We start from the raw sequence: 21,293 nt of genomic DNA, 5'->3' as shown, positions 1-21,293 counted from the left end.
CGATCAGGCAAAGATCCTCTGGGGCTATGGTATCAGAACAGAAAGGGTGATGTGTGCAAATAGATCAGATGTGACGTTGATTGACAAAATCAAGAAGAAAGTATCACTCATTGATGTCGCAATACCATGGGACACCAGAGTAGAGGAGAAAAAGAGAAAAAAATTATAAGTATCAAGATCTTAAAATAGAAGTAAGAAGGATATGGGACATGCCAGTGGAAATTGTACCCATAATCATAGGAACACTAGGCACGATCCCAAGACACCTGAAAAGGAATCTGGAAAAACTAGATGCCGAAGTAGCTCCAGGACTCGTGCAGAAGAATGTGCCACTTGAAAGAGTGTACATAGTAAGAAAAGTGATGGACTCCTAAGGAGACAGGATATAACCCGGAATCCCACCCTAATAATAATAATAATAATAATAATAATAATAATAATAATAATAAGTTATATAGTGTCAGGGTCGCAAACTGAAGCACAGTGTTGATTTTGACCCCTGATATACGAATGTACTTGGGAAAGGCATTCCACTCCTTGTCATAATTATGTCAGGCTGCCATGTATGTGGATGGCAGCTTTTTCGTAAGGAGAAGTTCTGGTTCTGAAATGTATTATAATTTTTTTTTATAAATTTCAAAAATCTTGTAGCTCTTTTTCAGAATAGATGAATTGTGTTAAACTGTGGTGGTGAGGTAGTAGATGTTTAAATTTAAACAACTTGAGGTTTTCAAATGTTAGTTCAATTTTGTCCTGTTATATGTTTTATCTATGCACCAGTATGATATAATTAGGCCTTAGCTGTGAGTCAAAGTTTTTTGCAATTGAAAATTGTTAATAAATATCATATACCTTGTTATATTGACGATAGACGCTGATGGCCCATCATTGGTTAGTACGACGCGACAGTAGTTCCTGATTGGATGAGTGGGTTAAATGTTCGCCTACCGATGTGATAGTCCGAAGTTCGCTTCCCCCGCTCTGCCAACGCGGAATCAGAGGAATATATTTCTGGTGATTAGAAATTCATTTCTCGATATAATGTGGTTCGGATCCCACAATGAGCTCTAGGTCCCGTTGTTAGGTAATCAGTCGGTTCCTAGCCTCGTAAAAATAGCTTAACCTTCGGGCCAGCCTTAGGAGAGCAGTTAATCAGCTCAGCTGTCTGGTTAAACTAAGATATACTTAACTTATGACACGACTGTAATTAGTTGTTATTGAAAGTCCAGGAGCTGTATGCCTTGTGGCGATTCTCCACTTTCAAGGTTAATCAAAAGCTATCAATAAATATATATATATATATATATATATAATATATATATATATATATATATATATATATATATTGATAGCTTTTGATTAACCTTGAAAGTGGAGAATATATAATATATATATATATATATATATATATATATAGATATATACATATATATCATATATATATATATATAATATATATATATATATATATATATATATATATATATTGCTCAAGTTTAGATCTATACATCCTCAACAACCAATATTCGTTTCTACGCCAAGTTACGTCAAAAAAATCAATCATACAATCTATCAGTCATTTCATTTCTTTGTATGCTCAGTTGTTTCTGAATATTTAAATGGTGACGTAATTGATTCATTATTATTATTATTATTATTTTTTTTTTTTTTTTTTTTTTTTTTTTTTTTTTTGCTCTATCACAGTCCTCCAATTCGAGTGGGTGGTATTTAAAGTGTCGGGTTCCGGGTTGCGTCCTGCCTCCTTAGGAGTCCATCACTTTTCTTACTATGTGCGCCGTTTCCAGGATCACACTCTTCTGCATGAGTCTTGGAGCTACTTCAGCGTCTAGTTTTTCTAGATTCCTTTTCAGGGATCTTGGGATCGTGCCTATGATTATGTGTACAATTTCCACTGGCATATCCCATATCCTTCTTATTTCTATTTTCAGATCTTGATACTTATCCATTTTTTCTCTCTCTTTCTCTTCAACTCTGATGTCCCATGGTATTGCGACATCAATGAGTGATACTTTCTTCTTGGTTTTGTCAATCAACGTCACGTCTGGTCTATTTGCACATATCACCCTATCTGTTCTGATACCATAGTCCCAGAGGATCTTAGCCTGATCGTTTTCTATCACTCCCTCGGGTTGGTGCTCGTACCACTTATTACTGCAAGGTAGCTGATGTTTCTTGCACAGGCTCCAGTGGAGGGCTTTTGCCACTGAATCATGCCTCTTTTTGTACTGGTTCTGTGCAAGTGCCGGGCATTCGCTTGCTATGTGGTTTATGGTTTCATTTTTCGTATTGCACTTCCTACATATGGGAGAGATGTTATTTCCGTCTATCGTTCTTTGAACATATCTGGTTCTTAGGACCTGATCTTGTGCCGGTGTTATCATTCCTTCAGTTTCCTTCTTTAGCTCTCCCCTCTGTAGCCATTGCCATGTGTCATCGCTGGCTAGTTCTTTAGTCTGTCTCATGTATTGTCCGTGCATTGGTTTGTTGTGCCAGTCCTCTGTTCTGTTTGTCATTCTCCTGTCTCTATATTTCTGGGTCTTCGTCTACTTTTTTTCTTTATGTTCCTTACTTGGTCTGCCAGCCTCTGCTCTGTTTGGGGGGTGTTATTCCTCTCATTCCAGATGTTGACCAACCTTCTTCTATATCCTCTCTCCGTCGGGTTGCTTCTGATGTAGCATTTCCATATTTCCTTATTTTCTTCTCTTGTCCATTTCTTCCTTTGGTTTGCTTCTGTAGCTCCAATCTCAGGCTGTTGGTTACTGTTATTATTATTATTATTATTATTATTATTATTATTATTATTATTATTATTATATTAGAAGAAAAAGAAATAATAGATTCCTATTCCCGCGTATATTTAAATAAAAATTTAACGGTAATGCAGTATCTCCAAATAAAATGGAAATTTACTGAATACAGGATTTGCTTTTCTGTATGCTACTGTGTCTTCGTTATAAAGACGCCTCGCGCTTGTATTTCTTTTTAAACATCGAAGAAATACTGGGAAACTTTTTTATCCTCGGAAGATGTGCGTGACGGTCCAAGGACCGTAGGCTATTCAGGTCAATAATGAATTCCTACCTCTGACGTGGATATTGCTGAAGGACTTCTTTGCTTAAATGGAATCGTAGGACTACAGAAAGCCGGCAAATTCAGACAGTTTTTAGAAACATTATCATTATATATTAAAATATATTTCTATGCAAAAATAAAACAAAGACTTTCGAACACCTGACCTGTGTCTTATCAGTGTAACGTTACACTGATGAGGAACGCCGTTCATGTGTTCGAAAGTCTTTGTTTTATTTTCACAAAGAAATATATCTTAATATATCGTTGTGGATTTTTTAACAATTTGTTTTCACGAGACTGTGAATTTCTTAACTATTATTATTATTATTATTATTATTATTATTATTATTATTATTATTATTATTATTATTATTATTATTATTATTATGTGACTTCGAGGGAAAACGTGAAAGAGTCGACTCGGAAACTTTGACGTAGCAGACATTGTACCGTACCGCACGTTTGGGATTCCTAGGAATGGAGTTACGAGGCCATCAAGCTTCCGGCTGTGCGAAGTCTTATTCCTATAAAAAGGCTTCAGGAACTTGAGGAGCTGTTTCACAGCGTCGTAGCCGCTCCCGAAGGAGCACTAGGAATTCTTATCATCTCCTTGCTCATTTTTATTCATTTACTTGTAAATGGGGATTACCAAACCCTCCGTAGGTGGGTGGTGCCGTCAGTGCACCTCATTCCGTGCACTGTAGGCATAATTCACGGTTTCTCTGCAGCGTGCCTTCTTAGGCCCCTAGCTGCAGCCACTTTCATTCATTTTACTGAACCTCCGTCCATATTCTCTATCTACCATCATACTTCCCTCAGTCCTATCCTAACAATTGCTTTGCATTTCTTGGTGCAACTGCTTTGAGGTTTTCCTCCCGTTACACGTTTCAAACTTTTTTACTCTCAATTACCTTTTCAGCGCTGAATGGCCTCATAGGTCGCAGCGGTTGGCCTGTGGCCTAAATTCTATATTACATATTCTATTCTCTTTAGTAGCGATACATTGGTGACAGGGGCCTAACCACTCAGCTGTCAAGGGAGGTTACTGCATGAGTTCCATTTGATGAGGGCGACTGGACTTCGTTCTAAGCATAAAAACCTGAGATTCGAATTCAGCTCCCCATCCGGACAGCTGAGCGGATTAGTCCCTCGTCAACAACTGGGTAAACCCGGAAGGGGTGGGTTCGAATCCTGGCCTGTGCTAAAGGACTTTTTATAGTTCTTTTTGGGTCTAAAGTTATTCCCAGGGTAAAGCGAATTCTGTGTGAAGATGTAGTTCTGGCTTATGGCGTATATAATATATTTATTATATATATATATATATTATATATATATATATATATATATATATATATATATATATTATATTACACACACACACATATATATATTATATATATATATATATTTATATATATGATATATATATATATATATATACACATACATACACATAATATGTAAGTAATATTTACATATATATATATATATATATATATATATCTATTATTAAATATATATATATATATATACAGACATACACATATATGAGTATGAATATTTACATATATATATATATACATATATTATATATATAAAAAGGACGCAATAACCGCAAGGGAGATATATATGTATATATACATACATTATATATAGATATATATAACATATATATATATATTTGTTTAATATAGATATATGTGTGTGTGTATATATATATATATATATATATATATATATATATATATACCTATACATATATATATCATATATATATATATTATATATTTATTATATATAATTATATATATAGTATATATACACACACATATTATATATATTATAATATATATTATATATATAATATATTATATATATATATATATATATATATATATATATATATGCTTTTAAGTCACTAAATAGCGCGTGACAATATATTCAGCCAAGGCCACAGGAAAAATAAAAGAAGGTGTACCGAGCGCTTTCGTGTTATTTCACATTTTCGAAAATGTGTTGAAATAACACGAAAGCGCTCGGTACGCTTCTTTTATGTTTTTTCCTGTGGCCTTGGCTGAATATATTATATATATATAGTATATATATATATATATATATATATATATATATATATATATATATATATATTAGATACTGTTCAAAAACCGTGCACATGTCTGCATTATATAAATCCACATAAATGTGTAAAATAAAAAAAAAATCTTCAAAGATTACCTTATCATCTGCCCCTCAGCATTCCCCGTAAATTTACTTATTATTAGTTCATGAACTGGCTTTATCTTTCATTACCTTTAAATCTGAATTTTCCTCTATTACTTTTGAATTTGAATTTTCTCATATCGCCTTTGAAATTAAATTTTCAATTTTTTGCTTTCGAATTTATACTTTCCTTAAATTGTTTTTGAAATTGATATTTCACTCTTTTGCTTTTGAATTCAATTTTTTTTTAGCTTTCGAATTTCTATTTTCCTTTACTGCTTTTGAATTTAAATTTTCAATTTTTGCTTTTGAATTTATATTTCTTTTATTACTTTTGAATATAAATGTGAATTTTTCTTTTGAAATTATATTATCCATTATTGCTTTTGAATTTATATTTTCCTTTATTGTTTCTCAATTTGAATTTCCCTTCAATGCTTTTGAATGTGAATTTTGGTTTATTACCTTTGAATTTGAATTTTCCTTTACAGGTATTGAATTTGCACGCAGTGGATGGTATTCTTTGCAGATTATAATATTTGCTTTAATTTTCGTATCCAATCAAATGCTTTCAAGGTCTCATGGCTCTGTTTCTTAGTTGTTACGTTTTCTGAATTAATTGTGTTTTCATAGCACATATGTGCGTTTCTGTTTAAGGCAGCTGGTAATAATTTTGTAGTGACTGAGCCGATGGATTGGGTGATATTGCATATAGATCATATATATATATATATATAGATATATATATATATATATATATATATATATATATATATATATATATATATATATATATATATATATATATATATATATATTATACACACATTTATATATGTATGTATTATGTAGTATGTATGTATAAATGTGTGTGTGTACTATTGCTTATAATATTTTACTTATGGTTTTTGTGAATATATTTTTACGATCTTTTTCTAGCTAATATTCCATCATGCTTTATTACATAAGGTTAATATACTTATGAATTGGAGTATTTTGATTTATACTGAAGTTTTTGTAATTATTGTTTTTACAGAGCATTGGTGCAACTTCCAACAACCATTTTTATAAGTAGAATTCGTAAATTTGTCCATTCTTTTTCACTGAGGTGTGTTTTTTATATATATTAAATGGGCAAGAAGTTATGTTGTAACATATATAGTAATGTAAGTTTAGAAAAACTAGATATTTTGCTTTAAAGGTAGTGCCTTTTCATTTTACTGAGTGATAACAATTTGTTTAGATTTTGCCAAATGAATTTTATTTTAACTCTTACTTTCCATTTCCCCTCGTTTGAAGATATTAGATGTCTCTTGTTGTTATAAGAAAGCATTAGATTTTGTCACGTTTAATCTGACCATATCCAGTCATGACTTTGAGATACCCTGTGCAAGTTCGTCCACTTAAGATGAAGTAAGATTGTATACGTGAAAGTAGCTGGTTAGTGGTTTCATGGCCCTTCATTACCCCTTCTTTCTTTGGGAAGTGATTCATCTCCCTCCAAAGATTCCCCGTCCCTTGGGAAATGACTTGGAACCCCCTTTTGAGGGGACTCGATTCTCCTCTTTTGTTGTTGTTGTTGGGGTGGGGTGGGGGTTAGTTCATATACTCTAGTGCTGCTCACGTTCCCACTGAGCCCTCTGGTTAAATGACTCGCTATACACAAGAACCTCTCGCTTGAAAGGCGAAAGGAAAGATCGTAGACACTGAGCTTACGTACTTATTTCAAGACCTGATTACAGTACGGATATTACCTTACTCGTAAGTTGGTTATTAATACGTAGTACATAATTCATGTTGCTGTTTGCATTTAAATTTTTCTCTGGGTGTCAATGTAGATTCACATCAACCGTGCAACTGATGTCTAGGCCCGTCCCTTACGACGCTCCTGATTGGCTGTTGATAAGCCAATCACAGGGCTTTTAACTCTGTCTCTGGGAAGAGTTCACATAGGCAGAATGTATGTTCCACCTCTCCTTAGGGATACATTATCAAAAGTGTATCTCAGGAGAGGTGGGACATGCATCCTGCCTATGTGAACTCTCTCGAGAGAGACTTGAGAGTTTCCAGCCCAGTGATTGGCTTATCATCAGCCAATCAGGAGCGTCGTAAGGGACTGGCCTAGACATCAGATGCACGGTTGATTTGAATCTACTATAGTAAGAGTTTTTGGGATGATCATGAGGGAGAAGAAGAACCTGTCCCTTTAACCCTCTTCCCTGATCAACCCGAGTATTTGGGTGATTAACTCCCTTGTATTCTTACAGTCACGAGAATGAGCGTTCATACTCGTAGAATACTCCTACCGCATTCCTGTCTTCCCAGGTTAACTCGATCTGTGGTGAGTTCCCTCTTTCTGTATTCCCTGTTTTTTATATTTAGTATATATTTTTTAAATCATGCAGTATTATAAGGAATTCATTCATATGCCAAAAAAGGGTAAAAAGAATGCTAAATTCTGAATGATGCTTGAATCAAAATTATATTTTGTTTTTAGCTTTCAGACACCCAAAGTAATTCCTTTTAATAGTGCATGATTATAGAAAATGCATACTGAATATAGAAAATGGGTATTCATTGCATACCGAGTTAAATCTGGAAGATAAAAATAAGTAGAAATATCTTAAGAGTGTGAACAAATATTCTCGTGATTGTAAGAGGAATAGATGGGAGTTAATTACGAGAATACTTGTGGTGGTCAAAGAAGGGGTTAAACGAACAGCTTCTTCTTCTTCTTCTTCTTATGGTCTTTGCAAAAACTCTTACAAGCAGAAGAGGCAGCCAGAGCAAAATTTGAACTTACGGGTGGCAAAGGAGAGCGCTCCAAACACAGTTTTACATTGTGACCCTGTCTGTTCGTATCTCTGAAAGTTCGTAAGTAGGGTAGTGTCCGTAACTATGACCAGGTCATGAAATACACTGAGCTTTCGTCTGTATTTCAAGACCTGATCACATTAACACATCAGGTCTTGAGTGAGATAAAGACGAAAAGCTGTGTGTGTGTGTGTGTACTGCGATCTCTCCTCCCACTTCTCCCGCGAGCGCTTCTTGTGTTTTTATTTGCCACGCGACCATTGTTTGTGGTATTGGATGAACTTTGCTGTACCCGTAATTGAGAGCCGCTGTTATGCTGTGTGCAGATGTGAGCGTTCAACGCCAAGACAGCACAACCGATTACGCAGCTGACAACTCCTCGGCAGAGCAGTCTTCTTCAGGAACGCCGCTCTCGATGTCCCCAAGGCGAGGGCCTCTCCTGTCCGCCGCCCAACGACAGAACTCTCATGGTAAAGAACAAACAAACAACTCTTCGTACAAACACATACACATACGACTTTTGCTTCTAAAAAAAAAAGAAAAGATTAAAATAAAACACAAAAATAAAGCTGCTGCAGCTCCTTAATTATTAAAAAAAAAAAGTTCCGTATCGTTGTTTTGTATAATGCAAAGCTTTTTTTGCGAAGTCTACAGTAGTAGTGTTTGAGGTCGGCAGAGGCCTGATTGAGTTGGGTGGCTGTATCGTATACCACATACACATATAATAGACTCTTTGCATGCTTAATAACTTCGAGGCTAGAATGACGTCTCAGCACTTCTTTGACTTTTTGGAGTATGTTTCTGTACCTGCCTTCAAGTAAAGGAAGAGGTTAGTGTTGTATTTCTCTTTACCCTCTCATTCTCTCGCTTCCTTTCTCTCTCTGTCTCTCTCTCTACTGATATAAATTTTCTGTTCTTTGGTTTTGGTGTTGTAGTTTTGTATATATATATCTCTTTATAATATATTTGGCTTAGCTGTATAGTCGACTGGAATGCCTCTTTATATCCGTCTACAAACAATGAAATAAATATCGTACATAATTGTCTGCTGTCTGTAGATTTAAACGCTGCTCCTCCGTTGAGATAATTTCCTTGTAAATCATCTGAGTAAACGAGCTCTTGCCAGTCTCATTTCCTCCTCTTATGTAGCTGTGTCCTACCCCTATTAAAAAATCTGTGTACCCCTAATTCATTGCTTAAAGACAAAAGTCCGTTTACTTTTCTGGGAATTCCAAAGAATACTTGTGTCCTCCCGAAGTCTGGTCTGTGTTTGGGCCTTTGTTTTGCAAGTGGCAATTATTTGGAATTTTGGCGGAGCGTCAAGAGGTTTCTCCTCCCCCCCTGTCATGCTGTAATTTGTGCTTGCTTGGGACATGGAATATTAAAAAGGATGTTTTTTGGAAGCTTCTTTGCTAAGAAAAAAAAAATCCAAAAAGGCTTAGCGCTATATATACACATATTTATACAGTAATACCTATGTGAAAAGTGCCATTAAACTTTAGAAATCAGTTCTTGGTAAGTGTTACTGATTCAGTTGTGTCTTTGACCGCCAGAGCTACTATTCGGCTTTCGAAGTGAACTTAAACTGTATATAGCAGTCTGGTTGCTCTATCATCTATCTCCTAAATGTAGATATGCATGCGTAGAGTATAATATGGGAATGTTTGTTATATGAGCCTCTTCCTTGCACACTCTGGTCTGTGTTCTTCAGACTAAAGCCCACGAATCGAGATTATTGGTAAGGAAATGAGAAGGATGGTTGCTGCCTGTATTTTAATGGGACTTGGTTGAATACGTCGGTGTAATGCTGTAGTGCGTTGCTGTGACCTCGTCATCGGTCCTGTTATACTGTAGTTAGAATAATGTGCATTTGCATTCAATGTACATATGCATGTGGATGTGATAACCAGTATGTGTTTGTTGTAGATGGGAAATCGTAACTTGTGTCAGTGTTAAGGATTTATAACTGATAATATAAATTGTCATTCACTTTACCATTTAGTTTTTAGGTTTTGGCTGACAGATTATAATCATTGTCAGTGGTGTTAGTATTGAAAGGTTATTGTTCCGCAGGTCAATTTATCATTGTGTGTAGTTATTATAACAAATGAAATGAATGTTCAAGACAGATGGACAAATGCATTGGTGCTTTCTTTCCGTCGTGAAATATTAAGGTTCTGAATCGCATTACTGTATGACCATTCAGTTTCGTTGCCATCAAACCTTACAGTAGCCCGTAGGATTTATTTACCTTATCTAGGGTGAATTTATATACATAATTTCAGTTCGAAGCGTCTGTGATAGATAACATTAGTAAGTTCAGATTTCTCAACTTTGCTGGATGTTCTCCAAAGCAGATGCCTCTGTTTTAAGTTTTTTTTTTTTTCATGAGAAAGACTATGTGCAATAACGCTTTTGTTGTTTGTGAACTCGAGGAATTTCACTTATATGAGTCATTTTAAATATTTCTTAACACTCCGCCTTCTAACACTTGTAAGTTTACTTGCCTATACTCTGTTTTTTTTCATCTGTCCATCCGCCTGTGGTGTTTTTGTATGGTAACACTGCGTCCCGGGCTTTAGATAGTTACGCTATGTGTAAGTTTTAGGTAAATAAAAGGATATCTGGGTGTACATTTGCAACTGAAAAGTGTTTTCATAATTTACTGTATGCGAATTACACCGTTAATATTCGAAATAGGATATATTATAATCGTTGAATGTAAGCTAAATGTAACTGTCTAAAGCCCGGGACGCAGTGTTACCATACATAAACACCACAGGCGGATGGACAGATGGAAAAAAACAGAGTATAGTGTTACTGACTGTGTCCATTTATCGTAAAGAATTAACCGTATACGAAAAATAACGTAAACATGGTATTTGATAATGTTAAGTCATGAGCTGTGTTTATCAAGATTGGATAATTATAGTGTTCCAAGCAATCAAACAGTATTCACCACGGAACGAATAAAAGCGTTACAAAGATGTGGTTTACTGGTGATGAGGTGAGGAGAGATCCAGTTTTTATGTGATTCGTCTTTTGTGAAAGACCTTTGTCAAAGCTTCCAAGTACCGTGCTGAAACAGAGTTAGAGTTTGCTATCTCTAAATCACATTCTGGACCAATTTATTATTTATTTAGGATACATAAAACTGGATGTGTAAGAGAATGGCGTCTTCCATCTGCTGGCCACTGCTTTTTCCACTCCTACCAAAATTGTAAAAGTGGGACAATATTTGTCCTTATTTCCTCCAGATCTTGAAGCATTGATAGAAAATTACTGGTATATTATGACGTATTGAATCAACCATTTTTTCTCCGTTCATATAGGTTTCTTTCTCTGTGTTAATGATGTTTACCACGATTCGGAAATTGCTGCCATCAGACCTGTCAGTCTGGGTCCAGAATGAGATGTCAACATTCCTCGTACTATGTAGGCACCAACACCCAAGTGAAGATGTTTTTACAAGATGAAAAGTTTCAGAATAATACTGAATTTATATTCCAAGAGCTTGGCTTTATTCTATGTCAAGTTATTCTCTTGTGTTTTGATTGGTCGTATGTGAGATGGCATCATGATTTGCCAGTTGAATAACCCAACCTTCAACAGTATAGTACCTACCATATCCTTACTTATTTTATAGATATGCCTTCAGACTTTAAGCTTGAGAACTTTGGTTTTAAGCTGCTGGCACTATTTCTTCATTATATTCATTTATATTCTTTGGAAACTTGAATTTCAAGTCAGTGGCCCCTTTGGTCCGTATGAATAGGGTTCTCTACTTCTTAAAAGCAATATACACTTGATGCTTTACAATAGCATAGATTTTGTGTAGATTGCAAACTTCAGAGTCAAACGGTTTTGCCAGCCCTTCAACCGTGCACCCCTAGAGTGTGGAATGAATGCTGTGTTTTGTGTTTTATATATCTTGAGTAATGAAACTCCTTTTGTTTTCTCTTAATAACCCGCTGTCGTCACCTAATATGTGGCCAAACTTGAATTTTGACAGTCCTGCCCGTGTATTCATTTATATATATATATTATATATATATATATTATATATATAATATATAGTATATATATACATAATATTGTATATATATATATTTATATATATAATATATTATATATAATATTATAATATATATGTAATATATATATATATATATATATATATTATATATAATATATTATATATAATATATATATATATATATATATATATATATATATATATATATATACTATATATATATATATATATATATATATATATGTATATATGTGTGTGTGTGTGTTGTGGTGTGTGTTTGTTTGTGTGTGTATGCATAAAACTCCAGTTTACAGTAGAATAGGAATTTGAAGTTACATTGAAGTAAACGAGTACTGGGACCTTTCCTTGCAAAAAGTGTGACGCCATAAAACTCAAAAACTAACCTAGAATTTTCATGAAAATAATCTCGTTATGTTTCCCACACTCAAATTACTACTGAGAGACTAATGTCACCTAATCTAACTCAACCTAACCTGACCTAACCTAACCTAAGGACGTGGAAAAAAAAACGGTGGCTAGTGCAATGCTACCATACATCTCAGGAATTTGCTACCCAGCTCAAACAGTTTCGTATTTTAGCTGAGTGAGCTCTTCTGATTGTTCAGGAGGAAAGACACAGATTGAAACTTGTGAGATATTTCGTAGCACTGACGAGAATTTGAGCAAACCTGGGTTCAAGCAATGTATGCCCGGTAGTACAGAAGTTTTACACAGTTTGTGGCCCAGTAGTTATGCAATAGTCAAGCCTCGTTGGTGCATTTATGGATAATCACTAATGAAGGCCAGACTGTGTTGACACTTAGTAAGATAGCTCAGTATTCTGGCTATGGAACTTATGTAGCAGATGTTCACTCTTTCTAAGTAGAAAATGAAGTGGTTGGTAGCCACAATAAATTCAGAACAGGTGAATAAGTTACGTAGTCTCTTAGGACAAGGACAGAATCCAGCAAAACGTGAGATCTTCCATCCCATGATCGACGTTGCGTAGCTAACTCTACACCTAACAATTTGAATTGTTTGGATATTCTTTATTCTACCTTTGTTCTAAGCTTTGTTTTACTATTCTTACTATTTTAACTCGCTGAAAAACATATCAAATGCTGTTGGAATGTGTGGCATGCTTTGTAAGTCGTCTATATCTGAAAAGGTGAGAATATTAGTGGGTGATGGGAAGTGTCAAGTCAGAGCCATAATCATTTTAACGGGAGATTTGGAAAAAGCAGTTTGAATTTTAAAACATTTTATGGAGATTGTTGTTATCAGAGAGAGGAATTTGGAGATGATTGCTCTCAGAGAGAGGATTGGGGAGAAGAATTTGGAGATAATTGTTATCAGAGAGGATTGGTGAGAAGAATTTGGAGATAATTGTTATCAGAGAGAGGCTTGGGGAGAAGAATTTGGAGATAGTTGTTATCAGAGAGGGGCTTGGGGAGAAGAATTTGGAGATAATTGTTATCAGAGAGAGGCTTGGGGAGAAGAATTTGGAGATAATTGTTATCAGAGAGAGGCTTGGGGAGAAGAATTTGGAGATAATTGTTATCAGAGAGAGGATTGGTGAGAAGAATTTGGAGATATTGTTATCAGAGATTAAGGAGGCTTAGAGAGAATTTGGAGATATTGTTATCGAGAGTTGAGAAATTTGAATAATTGTTTATCAGAGAGAGGATTGGTGAGAAGAATTTGGAGATAATTGTTATCAGAGAGAGGCTTGGGGAGAGAAATTTGGAGATTGTTATTATCAGAGAAAGAATTGGGAGGGGAATTTGGAGATAATTGTTATTAGAGAGAGGATTGAGGAGAGGAATTTGGAGATCATTGTTATCAGATAAAGGATTGGGGAAAGGAATTTGGAGGTAATTGTTATCAAAGAAAGGATTGATAGATGGAATTGTACTCCCTGTGTTCGACTATATGTAAACCGAAAGTTAGATTGACAGTGTGGCACGAATAGAGAGGAAATTATGAAACGGTATTAGAAATGAAAGATAAGTCTGATGAAAGAAAGAAAGGGGCATAGCTTGAGAAAGCACACATATGTTTTGTAGCAATGTATCGTTTATTTAAAATAATTTTTCTGAAGGTTATTTTAAGCATCCGTTTTATATGCTAATGTAATTTTTTTTTTCATTTTGGAACCAGTTGATTTTATTAAAATAGCTTATTGATTCTCGAAACCAATTTTTCATATTGCTTTTAAAATTATTTATTTTTGAATGGTGATCTCAGTGCTTTTATTTGTCGAATATCTTCCAAATGATGATTTTGCAATTGCAATAAATGCCACCTACACTGCGTAGTCAGTGGCCTTATTATTGCAGAAGAGATGGCGGTCAACAGAATTAGGAAAAGATGTGGACAATTTAAAACGCTATCATGAACGATATCTGTGCACGTTACTAATTGATGACAAAATGCTCACGTTTATATATTTAGCTTTATTTTTTTTTCATAGGTATTTAATGAGTGATGACCACTCTTAGGTATTCATCTTCCAGAGGTGCATTGGTTACGGGAAGTTAAGGGAATTTTTTTTTTCTTATTTTAGTTAAGTTCAGTTCGAACGATTTCAGATGAAAATGAGTGTTGATGGTAGATTCCATAAGCTCTGTTTTTGAGTGTATATGTAAATATAATTATATATATATATATATATATATATATATATATATATATATATATATATATATATTATATAATGTGTGCTTACATATATTATATATATGTATATATACATTTGTTTTTATATACGTATGTATATACAAAAGCTGTGGTATATATAATATATTATTATATTATATATATTATAAGCCTTATAGATATATAATATATATTTTTATATATAATCATAATAATATTATATATATTATATATATATATATATTATATAGATAATATAATATATATTATGATATATATATATAATATATAATATTATTTATTTATATTATTATATATTATTATATATAATATATATATATATATTATTATTAGATATTATTATACATATACGCCAGATGTTTTAGCATTTGATGTATTTTGTCCCATTAATATATTATCATATAATAGCTTAAATTCGTTCGTGATTGCAGACACTAGCGGGGGAGGGTTGGGGGGAGGACTGCCCCCAGATTCGGGTGACCAAGCCAGCCTGCCCAGCGGCATTCTTCCATCCAATTTCACCCCGCCCACGCCCGCCCGCGCTTTCCAAGACGGCCAGCAGGATGGGCGGTCTTCTTATAGTCCCGCCCTCGGCCGCGACTTGTCCGAAAGTGACGCCCCTCATTATCAGGTGGGTTTGATTTTTGGCTTCTTCATCATTTCCTTTCTGATGTGTAAATCTGCCTACTTCATCTCTCTATTGGAGTTTAATCATCTTTAATCATTTTACTTTTGTAATTTGTATATCTTCCTACATCCCTCTATTCGGATTTTAATCTTTATATATCATTTTCTTTTATGCGTAAATCTACCTACATCCATATTGGCTTTTTAATAATTTTATTTTATATGAGTATTTCTACCTACATCTGTCTTATTGTGATTTTCATCTCATTTTTATCAATTTCTTTATTTTATGCGTATATCTACCAACGTCTATCTATTGGCATTTGAATAAGTTTTATATTCTATGTGCAAGTCGACTTCTATTGGGGTTTTAACCATTTTTAATCATTATCTACATCTGCCTATTGGCGTTTGTATGCGTATATCTACCAAAATCCATGTATTGGCCTTTTAAGAATTTTTTTTTATATTTTTCTTATATCTACCAGCATCAATGTAGTGGCATTTGAATAATTTTTATTTCTATTTTTCTATGTGTAAATCTATTTAAACCTATCTATTGGTATTTTAATCGTTTTTAATCATGTTGCTTTTGTTTGTGTAAATCTATTTACATCTGTATATTGGAATTTTAAATTGGCATGTCGATCATTTTAAATCATTTTCTTATTGTGTGTGTAGGCACATCTATTTACTAATATGTATTTATCATGTACAAACTGGCAACAGATGTGAGTTGCTCTGGGAAGAGTTTTTATTTTTATTATTATTATTATTATTGTCAGTACGCCGTGTTTTTGCAAGAGATGCAAGTTTGCTCTGGGAAGAATTTTTATTATTATATTATTATTATTATTATTATTATTATGATTATTATTATTATTATTATTATTTCGGAAGGAGACCCTCTCGTAGACATGTTTTGTTAAAAATGATTGCTGCTTCAGCACTCTCCACAAGATTAATAGTGCTGAAGCAGCAATATTATTATTATTATTATTATCAGAACGCCGTGTTTTTAGCAGAGATGGCTATTGAATAAGAAGGAAGGACTTATTGTAGCTAGAAATAGGATCTCCTAATCCTCCTCCTTTTACGGCAAAGTCACACAGTGGGTCATTGACTAATTGGTTGGATGATGACAGCCATTGGATGTTCTGGTTTCCTAGATAAGAGACGTCTCCTTCCAGTGGCCTTGATCACAGTAACCCCGCAGGGGTGGTGGTGGGGCGGGTGTTTGTGTCGTCAGTGCACCTCACGTGGTGCTCTGTAGGTCCCTAGCTGCAACCCCTTTGATTCCCCTTACTGGACCTCCTCTTATATTCCATTCCTTTCATCTGACTTTCCGACTTCTAAAGATTGCTTGCCCCGTGGGAGAATGGTGCCATCAGTGCACCTCATGCGGTGCACTGTAAGCATCAGTAAAGGTTCTTTGCAGCGTGCCTTTGGCCCCAAGCTGTAACCTCTGTCATTCCTTTTACTGTACCTCCATTCATATTATCTCTCTTCCTTGCCTCTCACCATCTTCTAGCAATTGTTCCCTAGTGTAGCTGATTTGAGGTTCTCCTGTTGCAGCTTTTAAACCTCTTATTCTCAATTTTCCTTTCAGCGCTGAATGACCTCATAGGTACCAGCGCTTAGCCTTCGGCCTACATTGTATAATCTTGGTCACAGCAGTCTGTAGTAGGTCATCACCGTCCTTATTTGGATGTCCGTGATTGTCTGCGTTTTAGCAGTGACGAAGGAAATGTTATCGATGTTCTCCTTTTGGCCAAATTTCTTCAAAACTTTTTGGTGGCCCAGTTGACCTGATTGAGGTCTCGCCTCAAGCGCTGGGACATGTTTATTTTCCTGAAGTTGCTCAGGTTTGCGAATGTACCACAAGCGTTGCGAGCGGTACTCTTTCATGTATGTATACTCATGCGTATGACGTCTTGTTTGATATCTCTCTCTCTCTCTCTCTCTCTCTCGTCTCTCTCTCTCTCTCTCTCGTCTCTCTCTCTCTCCTCTCTCGTTCTCTCTCTCTCTCTCTCTCTTCTCTCCAAGTTTCAAACCATTCCAATACCCAGCGCCTCTTAAGTATCCCAATACATTTTCATCTGCGAATGTGTGTGTAGAGAGAGAGAGAGAGAGAGAGAGAGGAGAGAGAGAGAGAGAGAGGGTGTATTTCGTGAAATTCTGATTTTGCTTCTAAATTATCCCTGTACATTTAGAGCTGTGAATGTGGAGAGAGAGAGAGAGAGAGAGAGAGAGAGAGAGAGAGAGAGAGAGAGAGTGTATATTTCGTGAAATTCTAATTTTGCTTCTAAATTATCCCTGTACATTTAGATCTGTGAATGTGTGTGAGAGAGAGAGAGAGAGTGTGTGTGTATTTCGTGAAATTCTAATTCTGCTTCCATTCCCCATGAATCATTCATCGCTTCATATTTCCTTTCTCCAGTCTTCATTGTCTGTCGCTCTTCTTCCTCCTCAGTCATTGAATCTCTGATTTTTGCAAGGTGTTCTATTTCAGCATAATATCTTCTTCCCAATTTGCGAGGGTTTCCTATGTCTGCAGAATTTCTAATTATCATACGTCTTTAAGTTTTTTTTTTTAATTCTCATTATTGCATCATTACATTTACTCCAGGAATATTGACGCGTGAGGATTTTCGTTGTGCTACCATTGAGATTAGGTGTCATTTTGAGGATAATTTTCTTATATAAGTGGTTTTCGGTTATGAATTGGTCATTGACGCTGGCCGTAAGATAAATTGAAATTGTGTCAGTCTTTTCCTTGCTGTTTGATTACAACTTGCCACCTAGTCCCCTGTTACAGTTCTAAAGTACTTATTACTGATCCGTCTTGCATATCGGATATCGGAGGAGATGTAGAATTCGTAAAATACCGATTTCGTGAACCAAACGTGTTTCCAGTCCACAGGACAGATTTGGCGTACAATATGTCATTTTGATTTCTGCCCGTTTTCATAGCAAGTTTCACCTTATCGAGAAAAAAAATACAAAAAGGCGGCATAAATTTGAGGCAACGACACACCACTGAAGTCCTTTGCAGCGTCCCTCCCTTAGGCACCTAGTTGCAACACTCTTCACTCCTTTTTACTGTACCTCCGTTCCCATTCTCTTACTTCCATTCCATCTTCCTTTCCACCCTCTCCCAAGTTCCTCGTTGGACAAGTGGTTTTCGCGCTCGGCTACCAATCCGGTGGTCCGGAGTTCGATTCTCGGCTCGGCCAACGCGGAATCAGAGGAATTTATTTCTGGTGATAGAAATTCATTTCTCGATATAATGTGGTTCGGATCCCACAATAAGCTGTAGGTCCCGTTGCTAGGTAACCAATTGGTTCCTAGCCACGTCAAAATATCTAATCCTTCGGGCCAGCCCTAGGAGAGCTGTTAATCAGCTCAGTGGTCTGGATAAACTAAGATAAACTTAACTTTTCCACCCTCTCCTAACAATTGATTCCTCCTGTTACGCCTTTCAGTCCTTTTTTACTGTCAATAATCCTTTCATCGTAGGTCCCAGCGCTTAGCCTTTGGCCTAATTCAAACAGTCTATTTTATTTCATTTCGTCATTACAGATTAAGCGTCGACACAGTCACTTTCTGACGCCGGTGATGTGGTGTTCAGACAATTACCAGCCTCCTTCATTGAAGGTGTTTATTTGAAAACATTTGCATACCAGTATTTGATGTGATTTCTCGAAGTAGTAGTGGAGTTGTAGTGATCAACCTTGACGTTTTGTAGGTATAACTGTGTTGTGGTCTTTTGTGTCAGGTGTGGTGTCAAAATGAAAGCAGTAAATGACCGACTGTTTTTAATGCCACCTTATGTCGTGTGGTCTTAAAAGATAATCCGTTGATGTCAAAGTTTCATGCTAAATAATGATCTTGCGTTTTGAGAACTTTTGACGAAATGGTGGCTCACCCTTCTCACCTAACCTATGATCTTGTAAATTTGGAAGTTGCTGGCAGTAGTAGCTCCGGAATTTTATCCGTACTTCATGTTTCCCCAGTCATTTCATGTTCGTCTTCCCATCTTCGTTTCCATCACTCCTAAACTAGGGATGGGAAGTATGTTAACCCTTAATAAAGGTCATTTATATATATTATATATATATATATATATATATAAAATGACCGGTAAAAATGTCCTGTTACATCAGAATTCCATCTAATAAAAGGAGCCCATAAAAACGCCCAAAATATAGAAAGTAAGTACTATATTTCAGAGAACTCAGCCTTGATTAAACAAAAAGAGATAATGAGCATCACAAAGGGCCCCTGGGGTTCAGATATCATCGATAAAATCTTCCTTCAACCAATGCTTAAGAAGATTTAAGAGGAATTATCAGTTGGGGTGACTTAGTAAAATGGCTTCCTGTGGATTGATCTCTTGGTATAAATACCGCCTTTTCTGTAACTTATCTCATGCATTACCTACCTGAAGAGAGACAGCAGTCTCTGAAATATGGTACCTACTTTCTATATTTTGTAGTGTTTATGGGTGGGCTCATATATATATATATATATATATATATATATATATATATTATATATATATATATATATATATATATTAGTGTGTGTGTGTGTGTGCGTATTCTAAGGACCAGAACGTTCTCTTAACCCCAAGATTCCTTCACTCTTTTTGGAAAATCTTGTCACTACAAAGTCTTAGGATCTAAAAATGAAAAAATTCTTAACATCCAAAGCAGGATTCGAACCGTTATTCTATACATCAGAACGAGGTTACATTAACCCGCCTGACCACGAAGGTGGGTCAAAGTGACTTGGTTCTGTTATACCGGATGCAGGTTCGATTCTCGTCACAGTGTGGAACAGCCTCCCTACTGAGGATGTCGTGTGATTGGAACTTCTTCAGAAGTTCAAGGGAAGATGCTATACGTTACTGCTGTCTTACAATTTTCCTTGCATTTTAATAATTTAGTAACCTTTTTAGCTTATCAGGCAATCCCCGGGTGATGGGGTTCCGTTCTTGAGACGCTTTGTAACCCGAAAATCGTCGTAAGCCGGAACATCACTAAAAATCCTAAGAAAACCTTACTTTTATTGTTCTTTGGGTGCATTTAAAAACTATGTTAACTGCATTCTTATTGCATTTTGCATCAAAAAAAACTTAAAATATTGATTAATTTGCATTTTTGGTGTCATATTTCTTCTGCCAGATGAGCATTGTAGGTGTCGTAACCCTGGAAATGATTTCTGATGAATATAATTGAAAAGCGCCTTAACCTTGGAACATTGTAAGCCGAACCCGTCGTAACCCGGTGACTGCCCGTAGTCATTTGTTTTTTCTTTTTAATAAGTGATCTTTTCTCTCTGTATTGCCCTACTTTCTGCTAATACTTCCTGATGAAGACCTTATTCTTTGGAAGCGTCTTGACTTTCAAGTCAATGGCCCCTGTGATGGGCTTGTTCCATATGAATAGGGTGCATCTTCTGAATAATAATAATAATAATCATAATAATGATAATAATAATAATCATAATAATAATAATAATAATGATAATAATAATTATAAGAATATCTTCGTTTGTAGTGACAAGCATATCCAGAAATCGAGAAGTTAAGAGAGCTTTGTGGATATCAGTAGTTTAGGAGGTCCTCTGTATAGTATCATTTGTCATTAGCTGTTGAATCCCAAACCGGATGAAATATCAGTGTCTATTAAGAGCTTCCCAAATAGATAACTCGTCGTTTGTTGTTTAGTTATTTCAATCTGCATTGTATCTCGAAAGTAAATCCTCACGCTCTTTCGGCTGTGGTTTTTATTTTTCGTAACTTGTAAGGTGCACTGTA

The 21,293-nt window shown here is 35.3% G+C and overlaps 1 protein-coding gene across 4 annotated transcripts in view; it reads left to right on the top strand.

The window, feature by feature from the left end:
• LOC135212135 (multiple C2 and transmembrane domain-containing protein-like) overlaps positions 1-21,293 on the top strand; it is a 252,696-nt gene that overhangs the window by 27,995 nt on the left and 203,408 nt on the right. For all 4 annotated transcript variants that reach the window (XM_064245546.1, XM_064245544.1, XM_064245545.1 and 1 more), the window contains exons 4-5: positions 8,454-8,597; positions 15,274-15,473. In XM_064245546.1, coding sequence (XP_064101616.1) covers positions 8,454-8,597; positions 15,274-15,473 — 344 coding nt within the window. The remainder of the gene's footprint in view (positions 1-8,453; positions 8,598-15,273; positions 15,474-21,293) is intronic.

This window comes from Macrobrachium nipponense, chromosome 40 (assembly GCF_015104395.2).
Source record: "Macrobrachium nipponense isolate FS-2020 chromosome 40, ASM1510439v2, whole genome shotgun sequence".
Taxonomy (NCBI): Eukaryota; Metazoa; Arthropoda; class Malacostraca; order Decapoda; family Palaemonidae; genus Macrobrachium; species Macrobrachium nipponense.
Note: the sequence above shows the minus strand (reverse complement) of the source record. Positions and strands in the feature narration are given on the sequence as shown.